The sequence below is a fragment of the Coregonus lavaretus genome, assembly GCF_964263955.1.
Source record: "Coregonus lavaretus genome assembly, chromosome: 19".
NCBI lineage: Eukaryota > Metazoa > Chordata > Actinopteri > Salmoniformes > Salmonidae > Coregonus > Coregonus lavaretus.
Window position 1 is genome coordinate 36,967,596 of NC_140006.1, and position 26,692 is coordinate 36,994,287.

The window sequence follows — 26,692 nt, forward strand, 5'->3', positions numbered from 1 at the left end:
CCAGTCATATTATTGATGGGTTAATTGAACATCTGCAGCTACTGTTAAAAAAATACAAAATGAACGCTTATGGGCGGACTGCATATTTTCCAATGCAATAATCTTTAATCATTTACAGTTTTGAGAACCTTTCCTGTCAGTACATGTTTACAGTAGAATGTGTACAATTTATATTCATAAAAAGTTACTGCCTCGTATCAAACGCAGATTTCTGGTTAAGATTAAACACTGCGCAGCACCATCCCTGCGAACACAGCGGAAGAGGAGCGGTGCGACCCTGTAAAAGTGCGGAAGCGTTATACCCGGGTTCAAAGGTTCCTGGGTGTTCTCCTTCATAATCTACGTTGACGTCTGTCCACATTCTGGGACATGGACACAACCTTTAGCAGTAGTAATATTTGTTTTTTAATACCTAGCTAGTAAAGACAAGGATCGTTGGGAAAATAAGAAGTGGCTGGATTGGTAAGTATTCGTTTATGAACTCGTTTCCGATTGGATTTAGCCGACTCCAGTGACAGGCTTGCTAAGGAACCAGCTAGCGCATAGCTGCCAAACTGGTAAACCCGAGAACTGTCACGAGAGAGCTGTCATGTTACAATGTATCCTAGCTGGCAAACGTTGCGGTAATATGTAGTTAGATTGCGGCAATGTAACACTTACGTTCTATTAGATATACAATGTAGCTAATCACGACATTGTTGCTAGCTAAACCATATCCAGCTACAGTTGTTGTGACCCCTTGATGAGAACAAAGATAGCTATGTCGTACGTACCGGTCATTAAATGATTTCCCCCATCCCTGGTTTCCTTTCCCAGTTCTAGCTACCAACCTATCTGATATTTAGAATGGGAGAAATATCAGTTTAAATCTTTCATCTTTAATTTAATCTTCAAAGGGTTATGAATGGAAGAGAAAATGCCAGCGACTCAGATTAGGCTGTAGACCTCACTCCAAATATGAGAATCCAATGCAGGCAATGTGTGGATGACAAAAACGAGTTTGTCAGCTATGACTTCCTACTTTCCAGATGCAGAAGTGATACGTCTTCATATCTTTTCTGTATGGTGCAGTTTAGGCCTACCAATTCCTTATCCAACCCCCCCCCCAGCCTGCCCATATTTCCCCCTTCCCCATGATTTCCCATTGTACAATGAACAAAAATATAAACGCAACATGTAAAGTGTTGGTCCCATGTTTCATGAGCTGAAATAAAAGATCCCAGAAATGTTCCATATGAACAAAAAGCGTATTTCTCTCAAATGTTGTGCACAAATTTGTTTACGTCCCCTGTTAGTGAGCATTTTATATAATAAATATAATAATATAATATAATATAATATTTCTCCTTTGCCAAGATAATCCATCCAACTGACAGGTGTGGCATATCAAGAAGCTGATTAAACAGCACAATCATTACACATATGCACCTTGTGCTGGGACAATAAAAGGCAACTCTAAAAGTTGTAGTTCTGTAACACAACACAATGCCACAGATGTCGTAAGTTTTGAGGGAGGGTGCAAATGGCATGCTAACTGCAGGAATGTCCAGATAATTGAATGTTCATTTAAATAATAAAATAAATAATATGCCATTTCGCAGACGCTTTTATCCAAAGCGACTTACAGTCATGCGTGCATACATTTTTGTGTATGGGTGGTCCCGGGGATCGAACCCACTACCTTGGCGTTACAAGCACCGTGCTCTACCAGCTCTACCATAAGCCGCCACCAACGTCATTTTAGAGAATTTGGCAGTACGTCTAACCGGCCTCAACCGCAGACCACGTGTATGGCACAGTGTGGGCGAGCGGTTTGCTGATGTCAACATTGTGAACAGCGTGCCCCATGGTGGTGGGGTTATGGTATGGGCAGGCATAAGCTACGGACAACGAACACAATTGCATTTTATCAATGGCAATTTAAATGCACAGAAATACCGTGACAAGATCCATTTATTTTAAAGGATCTGTGACCAACAGATGCATATCTGTATTCCCAGTCATGTGAAATACATAGATGAGGGCCTAATGAATTTTTTTTAAATTGACAGATTTCCTCATATAAACTGTAACTAAGTAAAATCTTTGAAATTGTTGCGTGTTGCATTTATATTTTTGTTCAGTATAGATCTATGACCAATTTGCATCTTCACCCTAGTCTCACAGAGGGCTGTTTAGAGCTATTGTCATATTGTTCACACCCATCTACTCCTTCAGTGTGACATTGTAAAGGCCGGGCTAAGGGGTCACGTCCCATAGGTTTGTTTGGACAATGGGCACTGAGCATTCTATGGCTATTGGTGATCAGATTCTCTTTAAATCCAATGCTTGAATGTTTTCTTCACATCATCTGAAAGCAAATGGTAAACGAATAGCAAGTTCTCTGAAATCCCACCAACACAAAGAACGTCAAAGAGGTCCTTGGCCCATGTCAACCCTGATGCACACCTTACCTGTCTTTAGGCCTGCCCTCTCCATACAGGCTACATTGTCGACTTTATTTTTACTATACACTGTGTTGGCTAAGGTTTCATGCATTCCTGTAACATCCAACTAATGGAATGTGGGACATTCTTATGGCTTTGCTGTCTTCTATCACACCTTGGATACATTTTAGTCACACTCTCTTATCCAGAGTGACTAGGGTTCCATGCCTTGCTCAAGGGCACATCAACAGATTATTTTTGTAGTCGGCACGAGGATTCGAACCAGCAAACTTTCAATTATTGGCCCAACGCTCTTAACCACTAGGCTACCTGCCGCCTGGATAGCAAACCTTTACTGCATGCAGGATTGTCCCATTGATTGAGACGCATGGATTCAGAGAGAGATTTTATATGTAGGTGTTTTTGTTCAATGTCTATAAGATTGATTAACCCTTTTATTTGAATGTTTAACTTTAGGTTGAAGACTCTGGTTGAGGCTTGTTGGCCAGTGAATGCATAGTGTGAAGAGGGTCAAACTTGGAGACAAAACAGAAGGTTACTTGAAAAGGTATGGTGTCCTTGTGTGTTCAAATTACCTGTATTTGTATTTATTATGGATCCCCATTAGCAGCTACTCTTCCTGGGGTCCAGCAAAATTAAGGCAGTTATACAATTTTGAAAAAATTACAATACATTCACAACAGATTTCACTATACATTAAGTGTGTGCCCTCAGGCCCTACTCTACTACCACATATCTACAACACAAAATCCATGTGTACGTGTGTTTCTATGCATGTCTGTGCCTATGTTTGTGTTGCTTTACAGTCCCCTCTGTTCCATAAGGTGTATTTTTATCTGTTTTTTAAATCAAATTTTACTGCTTGCATGAGTTACTTGATGTGGAATAGAGTTCCATGTAGTCATGGCTATATGTAGTACTGTGCACCTCCCATAGTCTGTTCTGGACTTGGGGACTGAAGAGACCTCTGGTGGCATGTCTTGTGGGTTATGCATAGGTGTCTGAACTGTGTGCCAGTAGTTCAAACAGACAGCTCGGTGCATTCAACATGTCAATACCTCTCACAAATACAAGTAGTGATGAAGTCAGTCTCTCCTCCACTTTGAGCCAGGAGAGATTGACATGCATATTATTAATGTTAACTCTCTGTGTACATCCCAGGGCCAGCCATGCTGCCCTGTTCTGAGCCGATTGCAATTTTCCTAAGTCCCTCTTTGTGGCACCTGACCACATGACTGAACAGTAGTCCAGGTGCGACAAAACTAGGGCCTGAAGGACCTGCCTTGTTGATAGTGCTGTTAAGAACGCTTTATTATGGACAGACTTCTCCCCATCTTAGCTACTGTTGTATTAATATGTTTTGACCATGACAGTTTACAATCCAGGGTTACTCCAAGCAGTTTAGTCACCTCAACTTGCTCAATTTCCACATTATTCATTACAAGATTTAGTTGAGGTTTGGGGTTTAGTGAATGATTTGTCCCAAAACACTGCTTTTAGTTTTTGAAATATTTAGGACTAACTTATTCCTTGCCACCCTTTCTGAAACTATCTGCAGCTCTTTGTTAAGTGTTGCAGTCATTTCAGTCGCTGTAGTAGCTGACGTGTATTGTGTTGAGTCATCCGCATACATAGACACACTGGCTTTACTCAAAGCCAGTGGCATGTTGTTATTAAATATTGAAAAAAGTAAGGGGCCTAGACAGCTGCCCTGGAGAATTCCTTACGTTGGATAGGCTTCCATTAAAGAACACCCTCTGTGTTCTGTTAGACAGGAAACTCTATCCACAATATAGCAGGGGGTGTAAAGCCATAAAACAAGTTTTTCCAGCAGCAGACTGATCTATAATGTCAAAAGCCGCACTGAAGTCTAACAAAACAGCCCCCAAAATCATTTGATCATACATTTCTCTGAGCCAATCATCAGTAATTTGTGTAAATGCTGTGCTCGTTGAATGTCCTTCCGTTTAAGTGTGCTGAAAGTCTGTTGTCAATTTGTTTACTGTAAAATAGCATTGTATCTGGTAAAATACCATTTTTTCCAAAAGTTTACTAAGGGTTGGTAACAGGCTGATTGGTCGGCTGTTTGAGCCAGTAAAGGGGGCTTTACTATTCTTAGGTAGAGAAATGACTTTTGCTTCCCTCCAGGCCTGAGGGCACACACTTTCTAGGAGGCTTAAATTGAAGATATGGCAAATAGAAGTGGCAATATCGTCCGCAATTATCCTCAGTAATTTTCCATCCAAGTTGTCAGACCCCGGTGGCTTGACATTGTTGATAGACAACAATACTTCTTTCACCTCTTCCTCACTCACTTTACGGAATTTAAAATTACAATGCTTGTCTTTCATAATTTGGTCATATACAGTGGGGAGAACATGTATTTGATACACTGCCGGTTTTCCTACTTACAAAGCATGTAGATGTCTGTAATTTTTATCATAGGTACACTTCAACTGTGAGAGACGGAATCTAAAACAAAAATCCAGAAAATCACATTGTATGATTTTTAAGTAATTAATTTGCATTTTATTGCATGACATAAGTATTTGATACATCAGAAAAGCAGAACTTAATATTTGGTACAGAAACCTTTGTGTGCAATTACAGAGATCATACGTTTCCTGTAGGTCTTGACCAGGTTTGCACACACTGCAGCAGGGATTTTGGCCCACTCCTCCATACAGACCCTCCAGATCCTTCAGGTTTCGGGGCTGTCGCTGGGCAATACGGACTTTCAGCTCCCTCCAAAGATTTTCTATTGGGTTCAGGTCTGGAGACTGGCTAGGCCACTCCAGGACCTTGAGATGCTTCTTATGGAGCCACTCCTTAGTTGCCCTGGCTGTGTGTTTCGAGTTGTTGTCATGCTGGAAGACCCAGGCACGACCCATCTTCAATGCTCTTACTGAGGGAAGGAGGTTGTTGGCCAAGATCTCGCGATACATGGCCCCATCCATCCTCCCCTCAATATGGTGCATTGGTCCTGTCCCCTTTGCAGAAAAGCAACCCCAAAGAATGATGTTTCCACCTCCATGCTTCACGGTTGGGATGGTGTTCTTGGGGTTGTACTCATCCTTCTTCTTCCTCCAAACACGGCGAGTGGAGTTTAGACCAAAAAGCTCTATTTTTGTCTCATCAGACCACATGACCTACTCCCATTCCTCCTCTGGATCATCCAGATGGTCATTGGCAAACTTCAGACGGGCCTGGACATGCGCTGGCTTGAGCAGGGGGACCTTGCGTGCGCTGCAGGATTTTAATCCATGACGGCGTAGTGTGTTACTAATGGTTTTCTTTGAGACTGTTGTCCCAGCTCTCTTCAGGTCATTGACCAGGTCCTGCCGTGTAGTTCTGGGCTGATCCCTCACCTTCCTCATGATCATTGATGCCCCATGAGGTGAGATCTTGCATGGAGCCCCAGACCGAGGGTGATTGACCGTCATCTTGAACTTCTTCCATTTTCTAATAATTGCGCCAACAGTTGTTGCCTTCTCACCAAGCTGCTTGCCTATTGTCCTGTAGCCCATCCCAGCCTTGTGCAGGTGTACAATTTTATCCCTGATGTCCTTACACAGCTCTCAGGTCTTGGTCATTGTGGAGAGGTTGGAGTCTGTTTGATTGTGTGTGGACAGGTGTCTTTTATACAGGTAACGAGTTCAAACAGGTGCAGTTAATACAGGTAATGAGTGGAGAACAGGAGAGCTTCTTAAAGAAAAACTAACAGGTCTGTGAGAGCCGGAATTCTTACTGGTTGGTAGGTGATCAAATACTTCTGTCATGCAATAAAATGCAAATTAATCAATCAATCAATCAATCAATCAATTTTATTTTATATAGCCCTTCTTACATCAGCTAATATCTCGAAGTGCTGTACAGAAACCCAGCCTAAAACCCCAAACAGCTAGTAATGCAGGTGTAGAAGCACGGTGGCTAGGAAAAACTCCCTAGAAAGGCGAAAACCTAGGAAGAAACCTAGAGAGGAACCAGGCTATGAGGGGTGGCCAGTCCTCTTCTGGCTGTGCCGGGTGGAGATTATAACAGAACCATGCCAAGATGTTCAAAAATGTTCATAAATGACAAGCATGGTCAAATAATAATCAGGAATAAATCTCAGTTGGCTTTTCATAGCCGATCATTAAGAGTTTGAAAACAGCAGGTCTGGGACAGGTAGGGGTTCCATAACCGCAGGCAGAACAGTTTAAACTGGAATAGCAGCAAGGCCAGGCGGACTGGGGACAGCAAGGAGTCACCACGGCCGGTAGTCCCGACGTATGGTCCTAGGGCTCAGGTCTCTCAGTTGGCTTTTCATAGCCGATCATTAAGAGTTGAAAACAGCAGGTCTGGGACAGGTAGGGGTTTCGTAGCCGCAGGCAGAACAGTTGAAACTGGAATAGCAGCAAGGCCAGGCGGACTGGGGACAGCAAGGTGTCATCATGCCCGGTAGTCCTGACGTATGGTCCTAGGGCTCAGGTTCTCAGAGAGAAAGAGAGAACGAGAGAATTAGCGAGAGCATACTTAAATTCACACAGGACACTGGATAAGACAGGAGAAGTACTCCAGGTATAACCAACTAACCCCAGCCCCCCGACACACAAACTACTGCAGCATAAATACTGGAGGCTGAGACAGGAGCGGTCCGGAGACACTGTGGCCCCATCCGAAGAAACCCCCGGACAGGGCCAAACAGGAAGGATATAACCCCACCCACTCCGCCAAAGCACAGCCCCCGCACCACTAGAGGGATATCCCCAACCACCAACTTACAATCCTGAGACAAGGCCGAGTATAGCCCACAGAGGTCTCCACCACAGCACAAACCAAGGGGGGGGCGCCAACCCAGACAGGAAGATCACGTCAGTAACTCAACCCACTCAAGTGACGCACCCCTCCCAGGGACGGCATGAAAGAGCACCAGCAAGCCAGTGACTCAGCCCCTGCAACAGGGTTAGAGGCAGAGAACCCCAGTGGAGAGGGGAACCGGCCTGGCAGAGACAGCAAGGGCTGTTCGTTGCTCCAGCCTTTCCGTTCACCTTCACACTCCTGGGCCAGACTACACTCAATCATATGACCTACTGAAGAGATAAGTCTTCAGTAAAGACTTAAAGGTTGAGACTGAGTCTGCGTCTCTCACATGGGTAGGCAGACTGTTCCATAAAAATTTAGATCTATAGGAGAAAGCCCTGCCTCCCGCTGTTTGCTTAGAAATTCTAGGGACAATTAGGAGGCCTGCGTCTTGTGACCGTAGCGTACGTATTGGTATGTACGGCAGGACCAACTCGGAAAGATAGGTAGGAGCAAGCCCATGTAACGCTTTATAGGTTAACAGTAAAACCTTGAAATCAGCCCTTGCCTTAACAGGAAGCCAGTGTAGGGAAGCTAGCACTGGAGTAATATGATCAAATTTCTTGGTTCTAGTCAGGATTCTAGCAGCCGTATTTAGCACTAACTGAAGTTTATTTAGTGCTTTATCCGGGTAGCCGGAAAATAGAGCATTGCAGTAGTCTAACCTAGAAGTAACAAATGCATGGATTAATTTTTCTGCATCATTTTTGGACAGAAAATTTCTGATTTTTGCAATGTTACGTAGATGGAAAAAAGCTGTCCTTGAAACAGTCTTGATATGTTCGTCAAAAGAGAGATCAGGGTCAAGAGTAACGCCTAGGTCCTTCACAGTTTTATTTGAGACGACTTTACAACCATCAAGATGAATTGTCAGATTTAACAGAATATCTCTTTGTTTCTTGGGACCTAGAACAAGCATCTCTGTTTTGTCCGAGTTTAAAAGTAAAAAGTTTTCAGCCATCCACTTCCTTATGTCTGAAACACAGGCTTCTAGCGAGGGCAATTTTGGGGCTTCACCATGCTTCATTGAAATGTACAGCTGTGTGTCATCCGCATAGCAGTGAAAGTTAACATTATGTTTTCGAATAACATCCCCAAGAGGTAAAATATATAGTGAAAACAATAGTGGTCCTAAAACGGAACCTTGAGGAACACCGAAATGTACAGTTGATTTGTCGGAGGACAGACCATTCACAGAGACAAACTGATATCTTTCCGACAGGTAGGATCTAAACCAGGCCAGAACTTGTCCGTGTAGACCAATTTGGGTTTCCAGTCTCTCCAAAAGAATGTGGTGATCGATGGTGTCAAAGGCAGCACTAAGGTCTAGTAGCACGAGGACAGATGCAGAGCCTCGGTCTGACGCCATTAAAAGGTCATTTACCACCTTCACAAGTGCAGTCTCAGTGCTATGATGGGGTCTAAAACCAGACTGAAGCATTTCGTATACATTGTTTGTCTTCAGAAAGGCAGTGAGTTGCTGCGCAACAGCTTTTTCTAAAATTTTTGAGAGGAATGGAAGATTCGATATAGGCCGATAGTTTTTTATATTTTCCGGGTCAAGGTTTGGCTTTTTCAAGAGAGGCTTTATCACTGCCACTTTTAGTGAGTTTGGTACACATCCGGTGGATAGAGAGCTGTTTATTATGTTCAACATAGGAGGGCCAAGCACAGGAAGCAGCTCCTTCAGCAGTTTAGTAGGAATAGGATCCAGTATGCAGCTTGAAGGTTTAGAGGCCATGATTATTTTCATCATTGTGTCAAGAGATATAGTACTAAAACACTTAAGTGTCTCTCCCGATCCCAGGCCCTCGCAGAGCTGTGCAGATCCAGGACAGCTAAGCCCTGGAGGAATACGCAGATTCAAAGAGGAGTCCGTAATTTGCTTTCTAATGGTCATGATCTTTTCCTCAAAGAAGTTCATGAATTTATCACTGCTGAAGTGAAAGCCATCCTCTCTTGGGGAATGCTGCTTTTTAGTTAGCTTTGCAACAGTATCAAAAAGAAATTTTGGATTGTTCTTATTTTCCTCGATTAAGTTGGAAAAGTAGGATGATCGAGCAGCAGTGAGGGCTCTTCGGTACTGCACGGTACTGTCTTTCCAAGCTAGTCGGAAGACTTCCAGTTTGGTGTGGCGCCATTTCCGTTCCAATTTCCTGGAAGCTTGCTTCAAAGCTCGGGTATTTTCTGTATACCAGGGAGCTAGTTTCTTATGACAAATGTTTTTCGTTTTTAGGGGTGCAACTGCATCTAGGGTATTGCGCAAGGTTAAATTGAGTTCCTCAGTTAAGTGGTTAACTGATTTTTGTCCTCTGACGTCCTTGGGTAGGCAGAAGGAGTCTGGAAGGGCATCAATGAATTTTTGTGTTGTCTGAGAATTTATAGCACGACTTTTGATGCTCCTTGGTTGGGGTCTGAGCAGATTATTTGTTGCGATTGCAAACGTAATAAAATGGTGGTCCGATAGTCCAGGATTTTGTGGAAAAACATTAAGATCTACAACATTTATTCCATGGGACAAAACTAGGTCCAGAGTATGACTGTGGCAGTGAGTAGGTCCAGAGACATGTTGGACAAAACCCACTGAGTCGATAATGGCTCCGAAAGACTTTTGGAGTGGGTCTGTGGACTTCTCCATGTGAATATTAAAATCACCAAAAATTAGAATATGATCTGCTATGACTACACGGTCTGATAGGAATTCAGGAAACTCAGAGAGGAACGCTGTATATGGCCCAGGAGGCCTGTAAACAGTAGCTATAAAAAGTGATTGAGTAGGCTGCATAGATTTCATGACTAGAAGCTCAAAAGATGAAAACGCCATTTTTTTTTTTTGTAAATTGAAATTTGCTATCGTAAATGTTAGCAACACCTCCGCCTTTGCGGGATGCACGGGGAATATGGTCACTAGTGTAACCAGGAGGTGAGGCCTCATTTAACACAGCAAATTCATCAGGCTTAAGCCATGTTTCAGTCAGGCCAATCACATCAAGATTATGATCAGTGATTAGTTCATTGACTATGACTGCCTTTGAAGTGAGGGATCTAACATTAAGTAACCCTATTTTGAGATGTGAGGTATCACAATCTCTTTCAATAATGGCAGGAATGGAGGAGGTCTTTATCCTAATAAGATTGCTAGGGTGAACACCGCCATGTTTAGTTTTGCCCAACCTAGGTCGAGGCACAGACACAGTCTCAATGGGTATGGCTGAGCTGACTACACTGACTGTGCTATTGGCAGACTCCACTAAGCTGGCAGGTTGGCTAACAGCCTGCTGCCTGGCCTGCACCCTATTTCATTACTTAAAAATCATACAATGTGATTTTCTGGATTTTTGTTTTAGATTCCGTCTCTCACAGTTGAAGTGTACCTATGATAAAAATGACCGACCTCTACATGCTTTGTAAGTAGGAAAACCTGCAAAATCGGCAGTGTATCAAATACTTGTTCTCCCCACTGTATACTTGGATGTGTAGTGTCAGAATTTGTTGCTGGCATGTCATGCCTAAGTTTGCTAATCTTGCGAATGAAAAAATAATTAAAGTAGTTGGCAATATCAGTGGTTTTTTTGATGGATGAGCCATCTGATTCAATGAATGATGGAGTGGTTTGCCTTTTTGGCCAAAATTTCATTTAAGGTGCTCCAATGCTTTTTAATGTAATTCTTCATGTAATTTATCTTTGTTTCATAGTGTAGTTTCTTTTTATTCAGTTTAGTCACATGATTTCTCAATTTACAGTACGTTTGCCAATCGGTTGTGCAGCCAGACTTATTTGCCATTTCTTTTGCCTTATCCCTCAACTATACAATTTTGCAATTCCTCATCAATCCACAGGGATTTAACCGTTTTTACAGTCATTTCCTTAATGGGTGCATGCTTATTATTAACTGGGATAAGCAATTATATAAATGTGTCAAGTGCAGGGTCTGGTTGCTTCTCATTACACACAATGGACCAACACATATTCTTTACATCAACAACATATGAATCACTACAAAACGTATTGTATGACCTCTTATACACTATATTAGGCCCAGCCTTTGGAACTTTGGTTTTCCTGGATATTGCTACTATATTGTGATCACTACATCCGATGGATTTGGATACTGCTTTCTGCAGCATTAGTAAAGATGTTGATTATTTCATTCCTGTGCTATTTGTAACTACCCTGATAGGTTGAATGATAACCTGAACCAGGTTGCAGGCACTAGTTACAGTTTGAAGCTTTCTCTTGAGTGGGCAGCCTGATGAAAGCCAGTCAATATTTAAATCACCCAGAAAATATACCTCTGTTGATATCACTTACATTATCAAGCATTTTACACATGTTATCCAGATACTGACTGTTAGCACTTGGTGGTCTATAGCAGCTTCCCACCAGATTGGGCTTTAGGTGAGGCAGATGAACCTGTAGCCATATTACTTCAACAGTATTTAACATGAGATCCTCTCAAAGCTTTACAGGAATGTGGTTCTGAATATAAATGGCCACACCTCCACCTTTGGCATTTCTGTCTTTTCTGTAGATCTTATAACCATGTATTGCTACCGCTGAATCAATAAAAGGTATTATCTAAGTGAGTTTGTCAGAATATGAATGTCATCTGTTACTAGCAAATGATTGATTTCATGAACCTTGTTTCTTAAGCTACATATGTTAACATGGGCTATTTTTAGCACTTTTCTGGGATGCTTGATTGTTTTTATTGCTCTACTGGGAAGCTTAGCAGAGATAGACATGCTCAGGTTATTTATGTTAGTGCAGGGTAAGCTGCACTAACACTGCTAGGGCACACTGCCTCAGTGCTAACAGTATATATCTGGTTCATAGGCACATGATTACTACATACAATAGCTGTAGGATCAGCAGAGGCATTCAGGGCAGTAAGAGGGACATACAGTGCATTCAGAAAGTATTCAGACCCCTTTACTTTTTCCACATTTTGTTATGTTACAGCCTTATTCTTATACTGATTACATTGTTTTTTTTCTTGTTCATCAATCTACACACAATACCCCATAATGACAAAGCAAAAACAGGTTTTTAGAAATTTGTGCAAATGTATTCAAAATAAAAACCGGAAATATCACATTTACGTAAGTATTCAGACCCTTTACTCAGTACTTTGTTGACGCACCGTTGGCAGCGATTAGAGCCTCAAGTCTTTTTGGGTATGACACTACAAGCTTGGCACACCTGTATTTGGGAAGTTTCACCCATTCTTCTCTGCAGATCCTCTCAAACTCTGTCAGGTTGGATGGGGAGCGTCGCTGCACAGCTATTTTCAGGTCTCTCCAGAGATGTTCGATCAGGTTAAAGTCCGGGCTCTGGCTGGGCCACTCAAGGACATTCAGAGACTTGTCCTGAAGCCACTCTTGCGTTGTCTTGGCTGTGTGCGTAGGGTCGTTGTCCTGTTGGAAGGTGAACCTTCACCCCAGTCTGAGATCCTGGGTGCTCTGGAGCAGGTTTTTGTCAAGGATCTCTCTGTACTTTGCTCCGTTCAGCTTTCCCTCTCCTGACTAGCCTTCCTGTCTCTGCCGCTTAAAAACATCCCCACAGCATGATGCTGCCACCATGCTTCACCATAAGGATGGTGCCAGGTTTCCTCCAGATGTGACGCTTGGCATTCAGGCCAAAGAGTTCAATCTTGGTTTCATCAGACCAGAGAATCTTTTGGCAAACTCCAAGCGGGCTGTGGAGTGGCTTCCATCTGGCAACTCTACCATAAAGGCCTGATTGGTGGAGTGGTGCAGAGATGGTTGTCCTTCTAGAAGGTTCTCCCATCTCCACAGAGGAACTCTGGACTTCTGTCAGAGTGACCATCGGGTTCTTGGTCACCTCTCTGACCAAGGCCCTTCTCCCCCGATTGTTCAGTTTGGCCGTGTGGCCAGCTCTAGGAAGAGTCTTGGTGGTTCCAAACTTTGCCACTGTGTTCTTGGGGACCTTCAATGCTGCAGACATTTTTTGGTACCCTTCCCCAGATCTGTGCCTCGACACAATCCTGTCTCATGGCTAGGTTTTTGCTCTGACATGCACTGTCAACTGTGGGACCTTTTTATATAGACAGGTGTGTGCCTTTCCAAATCATGTCCAATCAATTGAATTTACCACAGGTGGACTAATCAAGTTGTAGAATCACCTCAAGGATGATCAATGGAAACAGGATGAACCTGAGCTCAATTTTGAGTCATCATAGCAAAGATCTGAATACTTATGTAAATAATATATTTCTGTATTTTATTTGTAATACATTTGCAAAACTTTCTAAAAACCTGTTTTCACTTTGTCATTCTGGGGTATTGTGTGTAGATTGATGAGGGGGGAAAATAATTTAATCCATTTTAGATTAAGGCTGTAAAGTAACAATGTGGAATAAGTCAAGGGGTCTGAATACTTTCCGAATGCACTGTAAATTAGGTTGCTTACATTGTGTCTTCCAGCGCCCCTGGGATAATGTACATTTGCTGAAGCATTATGATAACTCAGCGACACAATGGTAGGGATTAAATGAGCTGGGCTTGGGTCATTGATAAGTAATTGTCTCAACGCAGCCTTATAATGCTGTGAAAGGATCCAGGAACCCAAATGATTTGGGTGGATCCCATCCTCCTTTATAATATGAGCTTTGTTTCCAGAAGGTATCAAAATTGTCAATAAATGTTACACCCACAGAGCTGCAATAGTCTCATAGCCAGTTATGGAGGGCTAAAAGTCTGCTGAACCGTTCAATGCCACGATTTAGGGAGGGCAGAGGGACAGATATTATGGAACGTTTGTTGGTGATCAGTAGTGACCAATCAGTTCTTTAAAATCCATCTTCAGCTGTTCTGAGCTGCCCTTAATAATAATGTAATTGAATCCCACATGAACTATGATAGACTCAATGTCCTGATGCTGGTTTAAAATGTTTGGGAGCAGCTTATTGATGTCCTGTACTCGTGCTCCTGGAGAGCACAACGTTTTTGCTCCAGGGACTGAGCCATTTCTCACCATTGAACTGCCCAATATAACTGCCGAAGGGAATTGAGAAATCCGCCCATTCCCACCCCTCACACAGGGTAACTTGTGAGTACCTTCTATGCAGATAGGCGTGCTAGATAATCCATTGTATAGGCCAATACATGTGTATCTGTCTGTGTGCATTTCCATACTAGATGCAAGTGCCATTGTTCGTGAGCATGTAGATGACCAGTGGGTTGTCTCTCTGGGTTTTTTCTTTTTTCCCTCTCAGTTGTTTAGAAGGGAATATGACGGCAGTGGACGGGCTAACAGACAGCACAGAGGGGGTGGAGATGGAGGACGTCCCGTCTCAGTTCTACGTGGAGAAGCACTCGTGGGGCGGCCTGCGTGACATCATCCACAGCAGCAGGAAGTACTCAGGAATGATCGCCAACAAAGCGCCCCATGACTTCCAGTTTGTGCAGAAAAACGATGAGTCAGGCCCCTACTCCCATCGACTGTACTACCTCGGTGAGCCCAGGCCATTTGCCACTGATGATCGTCACACTTTAGTTCCCTCAGTGCTTCATTGAGTTACGCACATTTCTCAAGTTACGACACTGTTTTGGAAGTTGTACCTTGGCCACTTAACTCATTTTCACTTCCGCCGTCTCTCTCTATCGATCAGGAATGCCTTATGGAAGTAGAGAGAACTCACTGCTCTACTCTGAAATTCCCAAGAAGATCCGGAAAGGGGCCCTCTTGGTGTTGTCGTGGAAACAGATGCTGGATCACTTCCAGGTGAATATCCGTTATATCATCTGCGCTTCACTGAAACCTAATGACATCCAAACCTGGTACCAAGAGATTGTACTAAATATTATACCCAAGGGAATCCTAATAAAATATACTACAGTTATTATCCTCATAAGATAAAGATCTCAAGCTTTACAACTTGCAGCCTCACCTTAACAGTAAAGGTGAGAATGTCCTCCCCAATGGCAGATTTCTGGTACATGAAATGTGGTCAGCACAGTCCAGAGCAGTGAGTTTCCCCTGCAGCCTCAGGCCAGTCCAGTGTAGCAATAGCTGCATCCGTCTGATACCAAGGGGTGTTGTCCTGGATGTAGGATGAGATGTTCCATCATGGGTGACAGAAGCCCCCACAACAACACCGCGATCTGCCACAACTGCATCAGAGGCAGTCACTGGCTCAGTTTGCATATCAGTCCGTGTCCAGCTGAGCTCCACTCCAGTCCGGTTGCACAGGTCATTGAGGTCCGGCCAGTCTGACCAGACTCCAAAGCCTGCAGCACGAGTGTCCAATTTTCCATTGGCCTTCCTCCTGAAGCCCAGGATGTTGTCCTGGCCAGTGGAACCTTCCTCCTCTGTAGCCACAGAAGGAGCGAAGCTCTGGCTAACTCCTTGTCACATTGTCACTGTTGAGCATGTTCAACAGGTGAGTCAGTCTGGTAGCAGTGTAAATGGACCCGTAAGTAAGCATTTCACTTTTAGTCTACACCTGTTGTCTACGAAGCATGTGACAAATACAATTTTATGAGAAAAAAATATTCAATTTTATTTGGAACGGCAAGCCAGACAAAATTTAAAAGGGCATATTTATATAATGAATATGAATTCGGAGGACAGAAATTATTAAATATTAAAGCATTAGACCTATCACTAAAAGCTTCAGTCATACAAAAGTTATACTTAAATCCGAACTGGTTCTCAAGCAAATTAGTAAGATTGTCTCACCCAATGTTCAAGAAAGGCCTTTTTCCCTTTATTCAGATTACAACCTCTCACTTTCAGTTATTTGAAAAGGAAATAATCTCCCAAATATCACTATTTCTAAAACAAGCCATAGAAAGTTGGTTGCAATTTCAATTTAATCCTCCAGAAACGACAGAACAAATAATGCAACAAATATTGTGGTTAAATTCAAATATACTAATTGACAAAAAACCTTTATTTTTTGACAGAATGTTTAAAAAAGGTATAATCTTCGTAAATGATATCATCGGTAGGACTGGTGGAGTTATGTCGCACATGCAGCTAACAAAAACATATGGAAATGTCTGCTCTACCCAAAATTACAACCAAATAATTGCAGCCTTACCGCAAAAGTGGTAGAGGAAAGTGGAAGGGGGAGAAAGTAAAGAACTACAATTTGAGGTATGGGACCAAAACAGCTGTGAAGTTTAACCTCGCGCTTTAAAGCTCTTAGTTTTTGCGGAAATTGACCCACAATGCTGTTTACTTTGTGCACCTACGTTATATCGCTGAGTCTACCTTTTAGATAATTATGATGACAGCAAAATTACTTTTCCCTCACTACCAGGCCACGCCGCACCAGGGGGCCTATTCCCGGGAAGAGGAGCTCCTTAGGGAGCGGAAGCGCCTGGGAGCGTTTGGGATCACTTCCTATGACTACAACACCCAGACCGGCCTGTTCCTCTTCCAGGCCAGCAACAGCCTCTTCTATTGCCAGGACGGGGGCAACAATGGCTTCATCGTGAGTCTTACCCCGTTATCGTCAATTGCATGAACTTATAAAGCCTTTCCTACATCTACAATTGCCACTAAGTGCGTTACACTAACTTTGATTATTAGCTGCGTCATTTAATGTAATTTTAACATCATATAGTTGGGACGAGCATTAGTGCATGAACTGCACAGCACCCAACGCCACAGCAATGAATGGCTGTTGCTGTGTGTATGGTTGTGTGTTCAGGGTTGTATTCATTAAGGCACACTGTAGAAAAAAACATTTTTCAATGGAAAAACGAAAACAAGCAGTTCTATTGGACAAGTTGAGGTCATCCCTGTTTCAGTCTGTTTTGTTCAGTTTGGTGCCTAATGAATACGACCCTGTACACTAAGAGTGTGTTTCCTGGTTTAAAAGCAGTCTGCGCCCATGAAGCCAGTGGAGATTAAGACACAGTGCTCAGGGACCCGCATGGACCCCAAGATCTCCCCAGGAGAGCCCAACATCATTGCTTTCATCAACAACAACGACCTGTGGCTGGCTAACATTAAGTCTGGGGAGGAGAGGAGACTCACCTTCTGTCACAAAGGTCAGAGGGGTCAGGGACTTTTGGAAGTTTGTGTACTGTAGTTGTATGGAATTGTATACACTCTCAATGCCATGTTGCTGACACTGCATGGATTTCATGAAATGAATGAATCCCCTCCCTGGGTCAGGTCTGGATAATGTGAAGGAGGACCCCAAGTCTGCGGGCGTGGCCACGTTTGTGATCCAGGAGGAGTTTGACCGCTTCACTGGCTACTGGTGGAGTCCCTTAGCCGTAGAGGGTGAGTAGGCAGGGTCACCATCTATCACTCCCTCCTTATGACTAGAGAAGGACCCATGTTCATGTGAGAAATTGGACTTCTTCTTTAATCAAACAGTCAGTCAGTCATGCTTTGATGAACGTCGTACAGGCTTTAACTTGCCCCAGACACTGTCATCATGAAGCTAGGTCTGTCATTAATGCTAGCTGTATCTGTATGCATTTCCAAGAGCATGTAATCAGTTCTGTCTGTCTAACCTACTCTTCTCCTCTGTTAGACTCGGATGGGGGGAAAACCCTGCACCTGCTGTATGAAGAGGTGGATGAGACTGAGGTAGAGATCATTCATGTTCCCTCTCCAGCCCTGGAGGAGCGGAAGGCCGACGCCTACAGATACCCCCGCACAGGTGAGTCCCTCTGGTGCTGGTTTAGTCTCCATGGCGCTGGTTTAGTCCCCATGGTGCTGGTTGAGGCCCCCTGGCGCTGCATTGTATGTAAATGTAGTGACATATTTTGCCTGATGACTCAAACTGAATTATTCTGCTGCTCTATGGTTTGTGGAGGCGTCAAAATGAGGGGTGTTGTACAAAACAAAGTCATCAGTGATTGGATCATCTCTAACCAATCAGAGTATCAAAGCCAATTACGTATTTTCAAAACGTCGCTTTACCCACGTGTGTTCTGGCTCTGGCCCAACCCATCGGTTTCTGGGACCAATCAGAACGTCAGGAATGGGTTTGCGTTCTAGAAATCGCCGGGGAGGTACTCCGACACAGACTCATTGTGGAGAAGAAACTAACATCCGTGGTCGGGGCGTAGCATTTGGCCAGAGCAAGGAGTTTGGGTAGCCAGGCAATCATACAGTATTAGCAATTACCTAATAAATTCATTTCAAGAGTAGACCACTATAATTATTTTTTTCTTTTCTTTTTCTAGGCAGTAAAAATCCTCAAACCACCCTGAAACTGGCTCAGATAAAGACTGACAAACAAGGCCAAGTAAGTGGCAGCTGCTTTTGAGTTCTCTCTTTTAATTATCTTATTTTGCTCTCACTGTAGTGTGTTCACGAGGAGACTGATGTGTGTGTGTGTGTGTGTGTGTGTGTGTGCGTGTCTCCAGATCGTGAGCACACAAGACAAGGAGCTGGTTCTCCCCTTCACCTCCCTGTTCCCTGGGACGGAGTACATCTCCCGCGCAGGATGGACGACTGATGGCAAATAGTGAGTGTTACGACATAATGTTTCCCCAGGAAACACTGCTTTTGACATCTCTCTGATGCTGTTTGGCTTACATTGGTGATGGTTAGGGCTGGGGGACGGGAAAAGTTGTCCCCCAATTCCGCAGAAAGCTTAGTTGATTAATTAAATCAGTTGTGTTAGTGTTGAGCTCAAACACAAGCCTGCCTACTCGGTAGCGCTCTAGGACCAGGTTTGGTGTCCTCTGAGCTAACAGAAAGGACAAGGCATTAGTGTACTGTGTATAAATGATCGTCAGTAAGGGAATGTGTGTTTCTGTCTCCCCCCAGTGGTTGGGCCGTGCTGCTGGACCGCAGTCAGAGGAGGCTCCAGCTGGTGCTGCTGCCCCCGGCCCTCTTCATCCCCGTCACAGACGACCCGGCCCAGAGGCAGAAGAACCTGGAGGCTGTGCCCGTGGACGTCCACCCCTACATCGTCTATGAGGAGACCACCGACATCTGGATCAATGTGAGATAGCCATGGGCCAGGGAAGGGGGCCAATGGTGGGGATAATATTCAGGGGGTGGAACTTCTCTTTGGGGGGGTGCTACACTGGGCACATCTGGGTCATGTTTACTAAGCATGAACAGTAAAACTATCTGATAGTTATTTGAAGGGCTATATATTGACAGTGTGAGGGTGTATGTATGTTGACATACAGTGCCTTCGGAAAGTATTCAGACCCCTTGACTTTTTCCACATTTTGTTACATTACAGCCTAATTCTAAAATTGATTACATTGTTTCCCCCCCCCTCATCAATCTACACACAATATCCCATAATGACAAAGCAAAAACAGGTTGTTAGAAATCTTTGCTAATTTATAAAATAAAAAGGGAAATATTACATTTACATAAGTATTCAGACCCTTTACTCAGTCCTTTGTTGAAGCACCTTTGGCAGCGATTTACAGCATCGGTCTTCTTGGGTATGACGCTACAAGCTTGGCACACTGCGCTGTCTTGGCTGTGTGCTTCGGGTCCTGTTGGAAGGTGAACCTTCGCCCCAGTCTGAGGTCCTGAGCGCTCTGGAGCAGGTTTTCATCAAGGATCTCTCTGTACTTTGCTCCGTTCATCTTTGCCTCGATCCTGACTAGTCTCCCTGCCGCTGAAGAACATCCCCACAGCATGATGCTACCACCACCATGTGTCACCGTAGGGATGGTGCCTGGTTTCCTCCAGATGTGACGTTTGGCGTTCAGGCCAAAGAATCTTGTTTCTCATGGTCTGAGAGTCTGTCATGTGCCTTTTACTGAGGAGTGGCTTCCATCTGGCCACTCTACCATAAAGGCCTGATTGATGGAGTGCTGCAGAGATGGTTGTCCTTCTGGAAGTTTCTCCCATCTCCACAGAGGAACTCTAGAGCTCTGTCAGTGACCATCGGTGGTCTTGGTCACCTCCCTGACCAAGGCCCTTCTCCCCCGATTGCTCAGTTTGGCCGGGCGGCCAGCTCTAGAAAGAGCCTTGGTGGTTCCAAACTTCTTCCATTTTAAGAATGATGGAGGCCACTGTGTTCTTTGGAACCTCCAATGCTGCAGAAATGTTTTGGTACCCTTCCCGAGATCTGTGCCTTGACACAATCCTGTCTCGGAGCTCTACGGACAATTCCTTCGACCTTATGGCTTGGTTTTTGCTCTGACATGCACTGTCAACTGTGGGACCTTTATATAGACAGGTGTGTGCCTTTCCAAATCATGTCCAATCAATTGAATTTACCACAGGTGGACTCCTATCAAGTTGTAGAAACATCTCAAGAATGATCAATGGACACAGGATGCACCTGAGCTCAATTTTGAGTCTCATAGCAAAGGGTTTGAATACTTATGTAAATAAGGTATTTCTTTGTATTATTCTTAATACATTTGCTAAAATTTCTACAAAACTTTCACTTTGTAATTATGGGGCATTGTGTGTAGATTGCTGATGATTTTTATTTATTTAATCCATTTTAGAATAAGGCTGTAACGTAACAAAATGTGGATAAAGTCAAAGGGTCTGAATACTTTCCGAAGGCACTGTATGTATTTGCATGGAAGAATCGGGCCACAACAAACTAACAACTATGTTTTTCTGTTGTCCACAGGTTCATGATATTTTCTATCCATTCGTTCAAACGTCAGAGGATGAGTTCTCTTTCATATGGGTGAATGAATCCAAAACGGGCTTCAGCCATCTGTATAAAAACACATCAACATTGCAACCAGGCTGCTACCAATGGTCAGGAAACTACGAACACACAGAGGGTAAGACATTAGAATAGAGAGTTAAAAACAATATACAACCTAGCCCAGATCTGTGTGTGCTGTCTGGCCAATTCCATTGCTGTCATTAACCAGGTTTTCCATAATAAAACTCATGTCAGGCCTGATGGAAACAGCAAATGTGCAAAATCCCGACCCAAAAAAATAAGCTTGAGAAGGCGGAATAAGTTTGGTTAAATAGATTATGTGACAATTGCGGATGAAACACAGTTATGCACAACTTTTGATATAATAACCAGTAAGAGTCACTCGATGATATGTTACATTGTAGCCTACTACCACCAGCATAGGTAGATGAAATCAGTTATGATGTACTTCACACGGTGATGAGCTTTATGCAAATGTCCAATAAATATAGAGCAGTGGTACTCAACACTTAAGCTACGAGGTCCGGAGCCTGCTGGTTTTCTGTTCTACCTGATAATGAATTGCACACATGTGGTGTCCCAGGTCTAAATCAGTCCCTGATTTAGAGGGGAACAATGAAAAAATGCAGTGGAACTGGCTTTGAGGTCCAGAGTTGAGTTTGAGGGATATAGAGGGTATTATTTGAATTCTGGTGACATGCCATTATCAAATTAAATGTTTTCTCACTTATCTATGATCTCATCGTATAACCTACCCTGTGCACTTTCAGTGAACTGTTGTCTAGAGTGCATGTGCCAAAACCAGATGGAGCAAGTTTGTTATTTATCACAACAGGTTTTGTGACAAAACCATTGTTAAACTTGAAAATGCGTGGTGCATGGAAATGGAAGCTCAAAAGGGCTTTTTTATGAGCACTGCATCATCACGCACACGCCTTTTTATCCGTCAGCTTGATGGAAACACCTCTGAGGACGTTTGAATATTCACATGACAATCTGTTGCAAGTTGGATGGAAACCTATCTATTGTCATGTTTTGTGTGATGGCACAAACAGATCTGGGACTCAGGCGTTTTCCTTCCTTCCTTGACCTAATCACTGATCTGTATGTGTCGCGATTTAATGAAGGCGAGAATGTAAATCTGGCCAATGTAATAAAAGACGTCAAAATAGCTTCTCTAATCTCTGGTATTTTCCTCTGTAGGAGACTTTAAATGTGCAATCAAGGAGGAGGTGACTCTGACCAGTGGGGAGTGGGAGGTTTTGGCCAAGCATGGCTCCAAGGTAGGACCTTCCGTCAATCAGATTAAAACCCTTATTGTCACAGTGCATTATAAAATATCTTTATAATGGACTTTTGTTTGTGCCCACGTTATTGTAAGTTTATAATGCACGTTCTGCCATCAATATAAATCTCTTCTGTGATCTCGCTCTCTCTCTCTCTCTCTCTAGATCTGGGTGAATGAGGCCTCTAAGCTGGTGTACTTCCAGGGCACTAGAGACACTCCTCTGGAGCACCACCTCTATGTGGTCAGCTATGAGTCCCCAGGAGATGTGGTCAGACTCACCAAGCCTGGCTTCTCCCACAGCTGCTCCGTCAGCAAGGTCGGGACTCACTCAACAAATATGATTTATCTAACCTTAAACAGGGTAGGAAGTATACGTTGACTCTTTGGGATGTCCTAACAGTATTAGGCTAGATGAGCGTTTTATTTTGTAACACTTATGGGGGTGCCTGGCATGCAGGGACATTTGGAATACTTGGGGTGCCAAGACCCCCCTCTGGCACCCCTGTAATTCCAACTCTTACCCCAAAATGTATTCTTGAAATCGGGCTACAGGGATTGATTGAATAGAGCCCTCTGTCACCTGTCATTGCATTCACAAGCTCTTATAAATATAAAACAAATTGGTCATTTAGCAGACGCTCTTATCCAGAGCAACTTACAGGAGCAATTAGGGTTAAGTGCCGTGTTCAAGGCCACATCGACAGATTTTTCACCTAGTCGGCTCGGGGATTAGAACCAGCGACCTTTCGGTTACTGGCACAACGCTCTTAACCACTAAGCTACCTGCCGCCTCTTCTGTGGCCATCTTGCCAAACAACACGGCTGCAGTAGGTAGTACCAACAAACACTGTAACATCCTGCCACTGACCTCAGTTAGACACACTGCACTCAATCATCCTCTCCCCACGCTACATGAGACCACACCACATATGTACCTTAGGGAGGTACAGCTGATCTCTTACCTATGAGAAGCCTGGATACATCAGGGAGTGTTGTGGAACTCTGCCCGTGTCATGCTGTGTAACCATCTGGTTAGTCAGCGTCACTGTGTGTCTGTGTGAGAGGATATTGATGGATGCTACTACAATGTAAGGGATTTGCCCTGGCCGTCGAACAGATTGGGCAGAGTAGACATTGCTGTATAGTTGGTTGTATGGCCTGTTGTGTGGGCATCTGGACCCTCTGTGATGTGGAGTTATCCAGGGAGGTGGTTCTAAACCTGATGGTCTCAGATCTGTTGTGATTTTTCAGATGTACCTCTGACATTGTAAAGTGAGAGACAAAGCTGGCATGAAATCAGGGCCCAGTGACATTCTGTCTCCGATGTGAAGATTAATTCACAGCTTTTCATCTCTCTTTGTCTCCTTCTCTCACTCCTTCTTATCACTGTATCTCCCCTCTTCCTTTTTCACTGTATCCCCCCTTTCTATTGCTCTCTCTTGTACTCTACTCCCTGTCTTTTTCTCTCTCCCCAGGACTTTGACATGTTTGTCAGCCACTACAGTAGCGTGAGCACTCCCCCCTGCCTCCACATCTACAAGCTGACTGGCCCAGAGGGAGACCCTCTCCACATGGTGCCGGAGTTCTGGGCCAGCATGATGGAAGCCCCAGGTAAGGAAGAGAGGAGGCTTTATGCCCCATTCCAATAGCTCATAAGGAATTTATACATTATATTCTTCAAGAATAAATGGGTATATATCATTACTTTAAAAGTCCAAAAATTGATGTAGCAATCGCAGATTACCCTTTTAAAGACGTATCCTTCCTTCCTTGAGGCAATCACTGTACAGGTGTAAACTGTACCATGGGACTCTGAGTTACTCATGACCAGGGCCCGGTTTCCCGATAGCGATGGAATTTAGGCTTACGAGTGTTTTTAATGATGCATCTTTCCTACAACAGCCGAGATGTAGCATGCGTTTCCCAAAACACCACGCAGAGAGAACATTTGCTAAGTGCGTCGATGAGGCATTTGTCGAAACTGATAGGATCGAGAAAGGCAGCGCTGCTCTCTGATCAGCGTCCTCCCTTTCCAATCTTACCTTAACATTAGAAATATTCCACAATACTGAAGAGGGATCAGCTCCTAGAGAGATATTATCACCTATGGCTACAAATATTGAATGCTTACACTATAATAATGCACTAAATCAAGATGTGGCACATCATTGCTGACATCACACATCAGGAAATATATTGAGGCAAAAATGACAGACAGTAGCGTACAAATAGCTAAATAAAACTCAATTGAATTAAGTAACATTCAAATATACAGTGCATTCGGAAAGTATTCAGACCCCTTGACTTTTCACAAATGTTACGTTACAGCCTTATTCTAAAATGGATTTTAAAATTGTTTTCCTTGTCAATCTACACACAATACCCCATAATGACAAAGCAAAAAATGTTTTATAGAAATGTTTGCGTACTTAGCTGTTCTACGAGTGGTCTGAGGGAGTCGTTAAATAACAAGTGTTTTCAAGAGCAACTTTAGTAACGATGGTTTCGGGAAACAGCTCAGATTTAACGATGTTCCTACGAAGGTTCTAACGATGAACGTAGCCTTAAGATGCTTTTGGGAAACCGGGCCCTGTTGCGTAAGATCCGTGATTACTTCGAGGAGGAATGGAGTAAATCAATGCTGCCGAAAAAACACACAGTAAGACAATATAATACTTTGATTTTAGACTGCCCTTTACTTAGTCACTTCTCTGAGTTACCCATCCCATATGACTCACTATTTCTCAGTATTGCACTGCTTTATAAGCCAAGTATATTACAACATCATTAAAGTGAGGTCATTGGCCAGGGTGTTTCATAGTGACTTTTGCACCATAGGGAAACCAAGCTAAATCCAGAGCTTATTAAATAATCACATTGATCTATTTTGGAGTAAGATTTTGTACATAATTAAGAGATTCGTATCGGCTAAGTGAAAAGTCAGAGCAAGTGTGAAGGCCGGCTATCTTAGTATTTTAGGAACAAAACAATCAATCGAGAACTACCCCCCTCCAACCCTGTTCCTGGAGAGCTACTGTCCTGTAGGTTTTCACTCCAACCCTGTTCCTGGAGAGCTACTGTCCTGTAGGTTTTCACTCCAACCCTGTTCCTGGAGAGCTACCGTCCTGTAGGTTTTCACTCCAACCCTGTTCCTGGAGAGCTACTGTCCTGTAGGTTTTCACTCCAACCCTCATGTAGTGATGAATAATTAGCTGGTTGATAAGCTGAATCCGGTCAGTTACAACATGGTTGGAGGGAAAACCGACAGGGTAGCTCTACAGAACCAGGGTCTAGAAATATAAAGTTGAGGCTGAGCATTTATTATTTCAAGGCAGTGGCGTCATCAGGATTGTTTCATTGCGTTAACTAATCATTCGTTTGGTTGTAGCTTAGGGGTAGCTTGATCATTGTGTGGGGATGGTGACGAGGTAGTCATGTTTTAACATTTGGAATTATTAGTCATGTGAGCAATTTAATGTAAATGAATGTTCTATGAAGCATTTGTTTTTCTATATGTATCTTTGTGTGTATTCAAGGTTGCCCAGCAGACTATAAATCTCCAGAAATCTTTGACTTCCCGGGAAAGTCAGGCTTCCAGCTCTATGGAATGGTGTACAAGCCTCACAACCTCCAGCCTGGCAAGAAGCATCCCACAGTCCTCTTTGTCTACGGTGGCCCGCAGGTTTGTGGCTTCTCTCAGACGTTACAATTTTCTTATTAGATCAGGAATTCCTTATAGAAATCCAGTCAGATCTGTGAGCACCAAAGGGGGAAGGAGTCACGGACGACTAGTAAAGCTGCATAAGACAAAGACATGTTTACCCAAGCACATATGCACTACCAGTCAAAAGTTTGGACACACCTACTCATTCAAGGGTTTTTCTTTATTTTTACTATTTTTTACACTGTAGAATAATAGTGAAGACATCAAAACTATGAAATAACACATATGGAATCATGAAGGAACCAAAAAAGTGTTAAACAAATAAAAATATATGTTATATTTGAGATTCTTCAAATAGCCACCCTTTGCCTTGATGACAGCTTTGCACACTCTTGGCATTCTCTCAACCAGCTTCATGAGGTAGTCACCTGGAATGCATTTCAATTAACAGGTGTGCCTTCTTAAAAGTTAATTTGTGGAATGTCTTAATGCGTTTGAGCCAATCAGTTGTGTTGTGACAAGGTAGGGGGGGGTATACAGAAGATAGCCCTATTTGGTAAAAGACCAAGTCCATATTACGGCAAGAACAGCTCAACTAAGCAAAGAGAAACTACAGTCCATCATTACTTTAAGACATGAAGGTCAGTCAATACGGAACATTTCAAGAACTTTGAACGTTTCTTCAAGTGCAGTCGCAAAAACCATCTAGCGCTATGATGAAACTGGCTCTCATGAGGACCACCACAGGAATGGAAGACCCATAGTTACCTCTGTTCATTAGCGTTACCAGCCTCAGAAATTGCAGCCCAAATAAATGCTTCACAGAATTCAAGTCACAGACACATCT

The 26,692-nt window shown here is 43.3% G+C and overlaps 1 protein-coding gene across 2 annotated transcripts in view; it reads left to right on the forward strand.

Moving 5' to 3' along the window:
• Positions 1 to 305: 305 nt before the first annotated feature.
• LOC311146714 (dipeptidyl peptidase 9-like) overlaps positions 306 to 26,692 on the forward strand; it is a 35,574-nt gene continuing 9,187 nt past the window's right edge. The window contains exons 1-16 of one of the 2 annotated variants that reach the window (XM_084183267.1): positions 306 to 462; positions 2,904 to 2,994; positions 14,528 to 14,766; positions 14,924 to 15,036; positions 16,580 to 16,753; positions 17,144 to 17,315; positions 17,443 to 17,553; positions 17,810 to 17,938; positions 18,468 to 18,529; positions 18,651 to 18,751; positions 19,057 to 19,234; positions 20,849 to 21,008; positions 22,097 to 22,176; positions 22,345 to 22,497; positions 23,657 to 23,792; positions 25,718 to 25,863. In XM_084183267.1, the coding sequence (XP_084039393.1) occupies positions 2,939 to 2,994; positions 14,528 to 14,766; positions 14,924 to 15,036; positions 16,580 to 16,753; positions 17,144 to 17,315; positions 17,443 to 17,553; positions 17,810 to 17,938; positions 18,468 to 18,529; positions 18,651 to 18,751; positions 19,057 to 19,234; positions 20,849 to 21,008; positions 22,097 to 22,176; positions 22,345 to 22,497; positions 23,657 to 23,792; positions 25,718 to 25,863 (2,010 nt within the window). In that variant the 5' untranslated portion in view covers positions 306 to 462; positions 2,904 to 2,938. The remainder of the gene's footprint in view (positions 463 to 2,903; positions 2,995 to 14,527; positions 14,767 to 14,923; positions 15,037 to 16,579; positions 16,754 to 17,143; positions 17,316 to 17,442; positions 17,554 to 17,809; positions 17,939 to 18,467; positions 18,530 to 18,650; positions 18,752 to 19,056; positions 19,235 to 20,848; positions 21,009 to 22,096; positions 22,177 to 22,344; positions 22,498 to 23,656; positions 23,793 to 25,717; positions 25,864 to 26,692) is intronic. The other variant, XM_084183268.1, reaches the window with a different exon arrangement.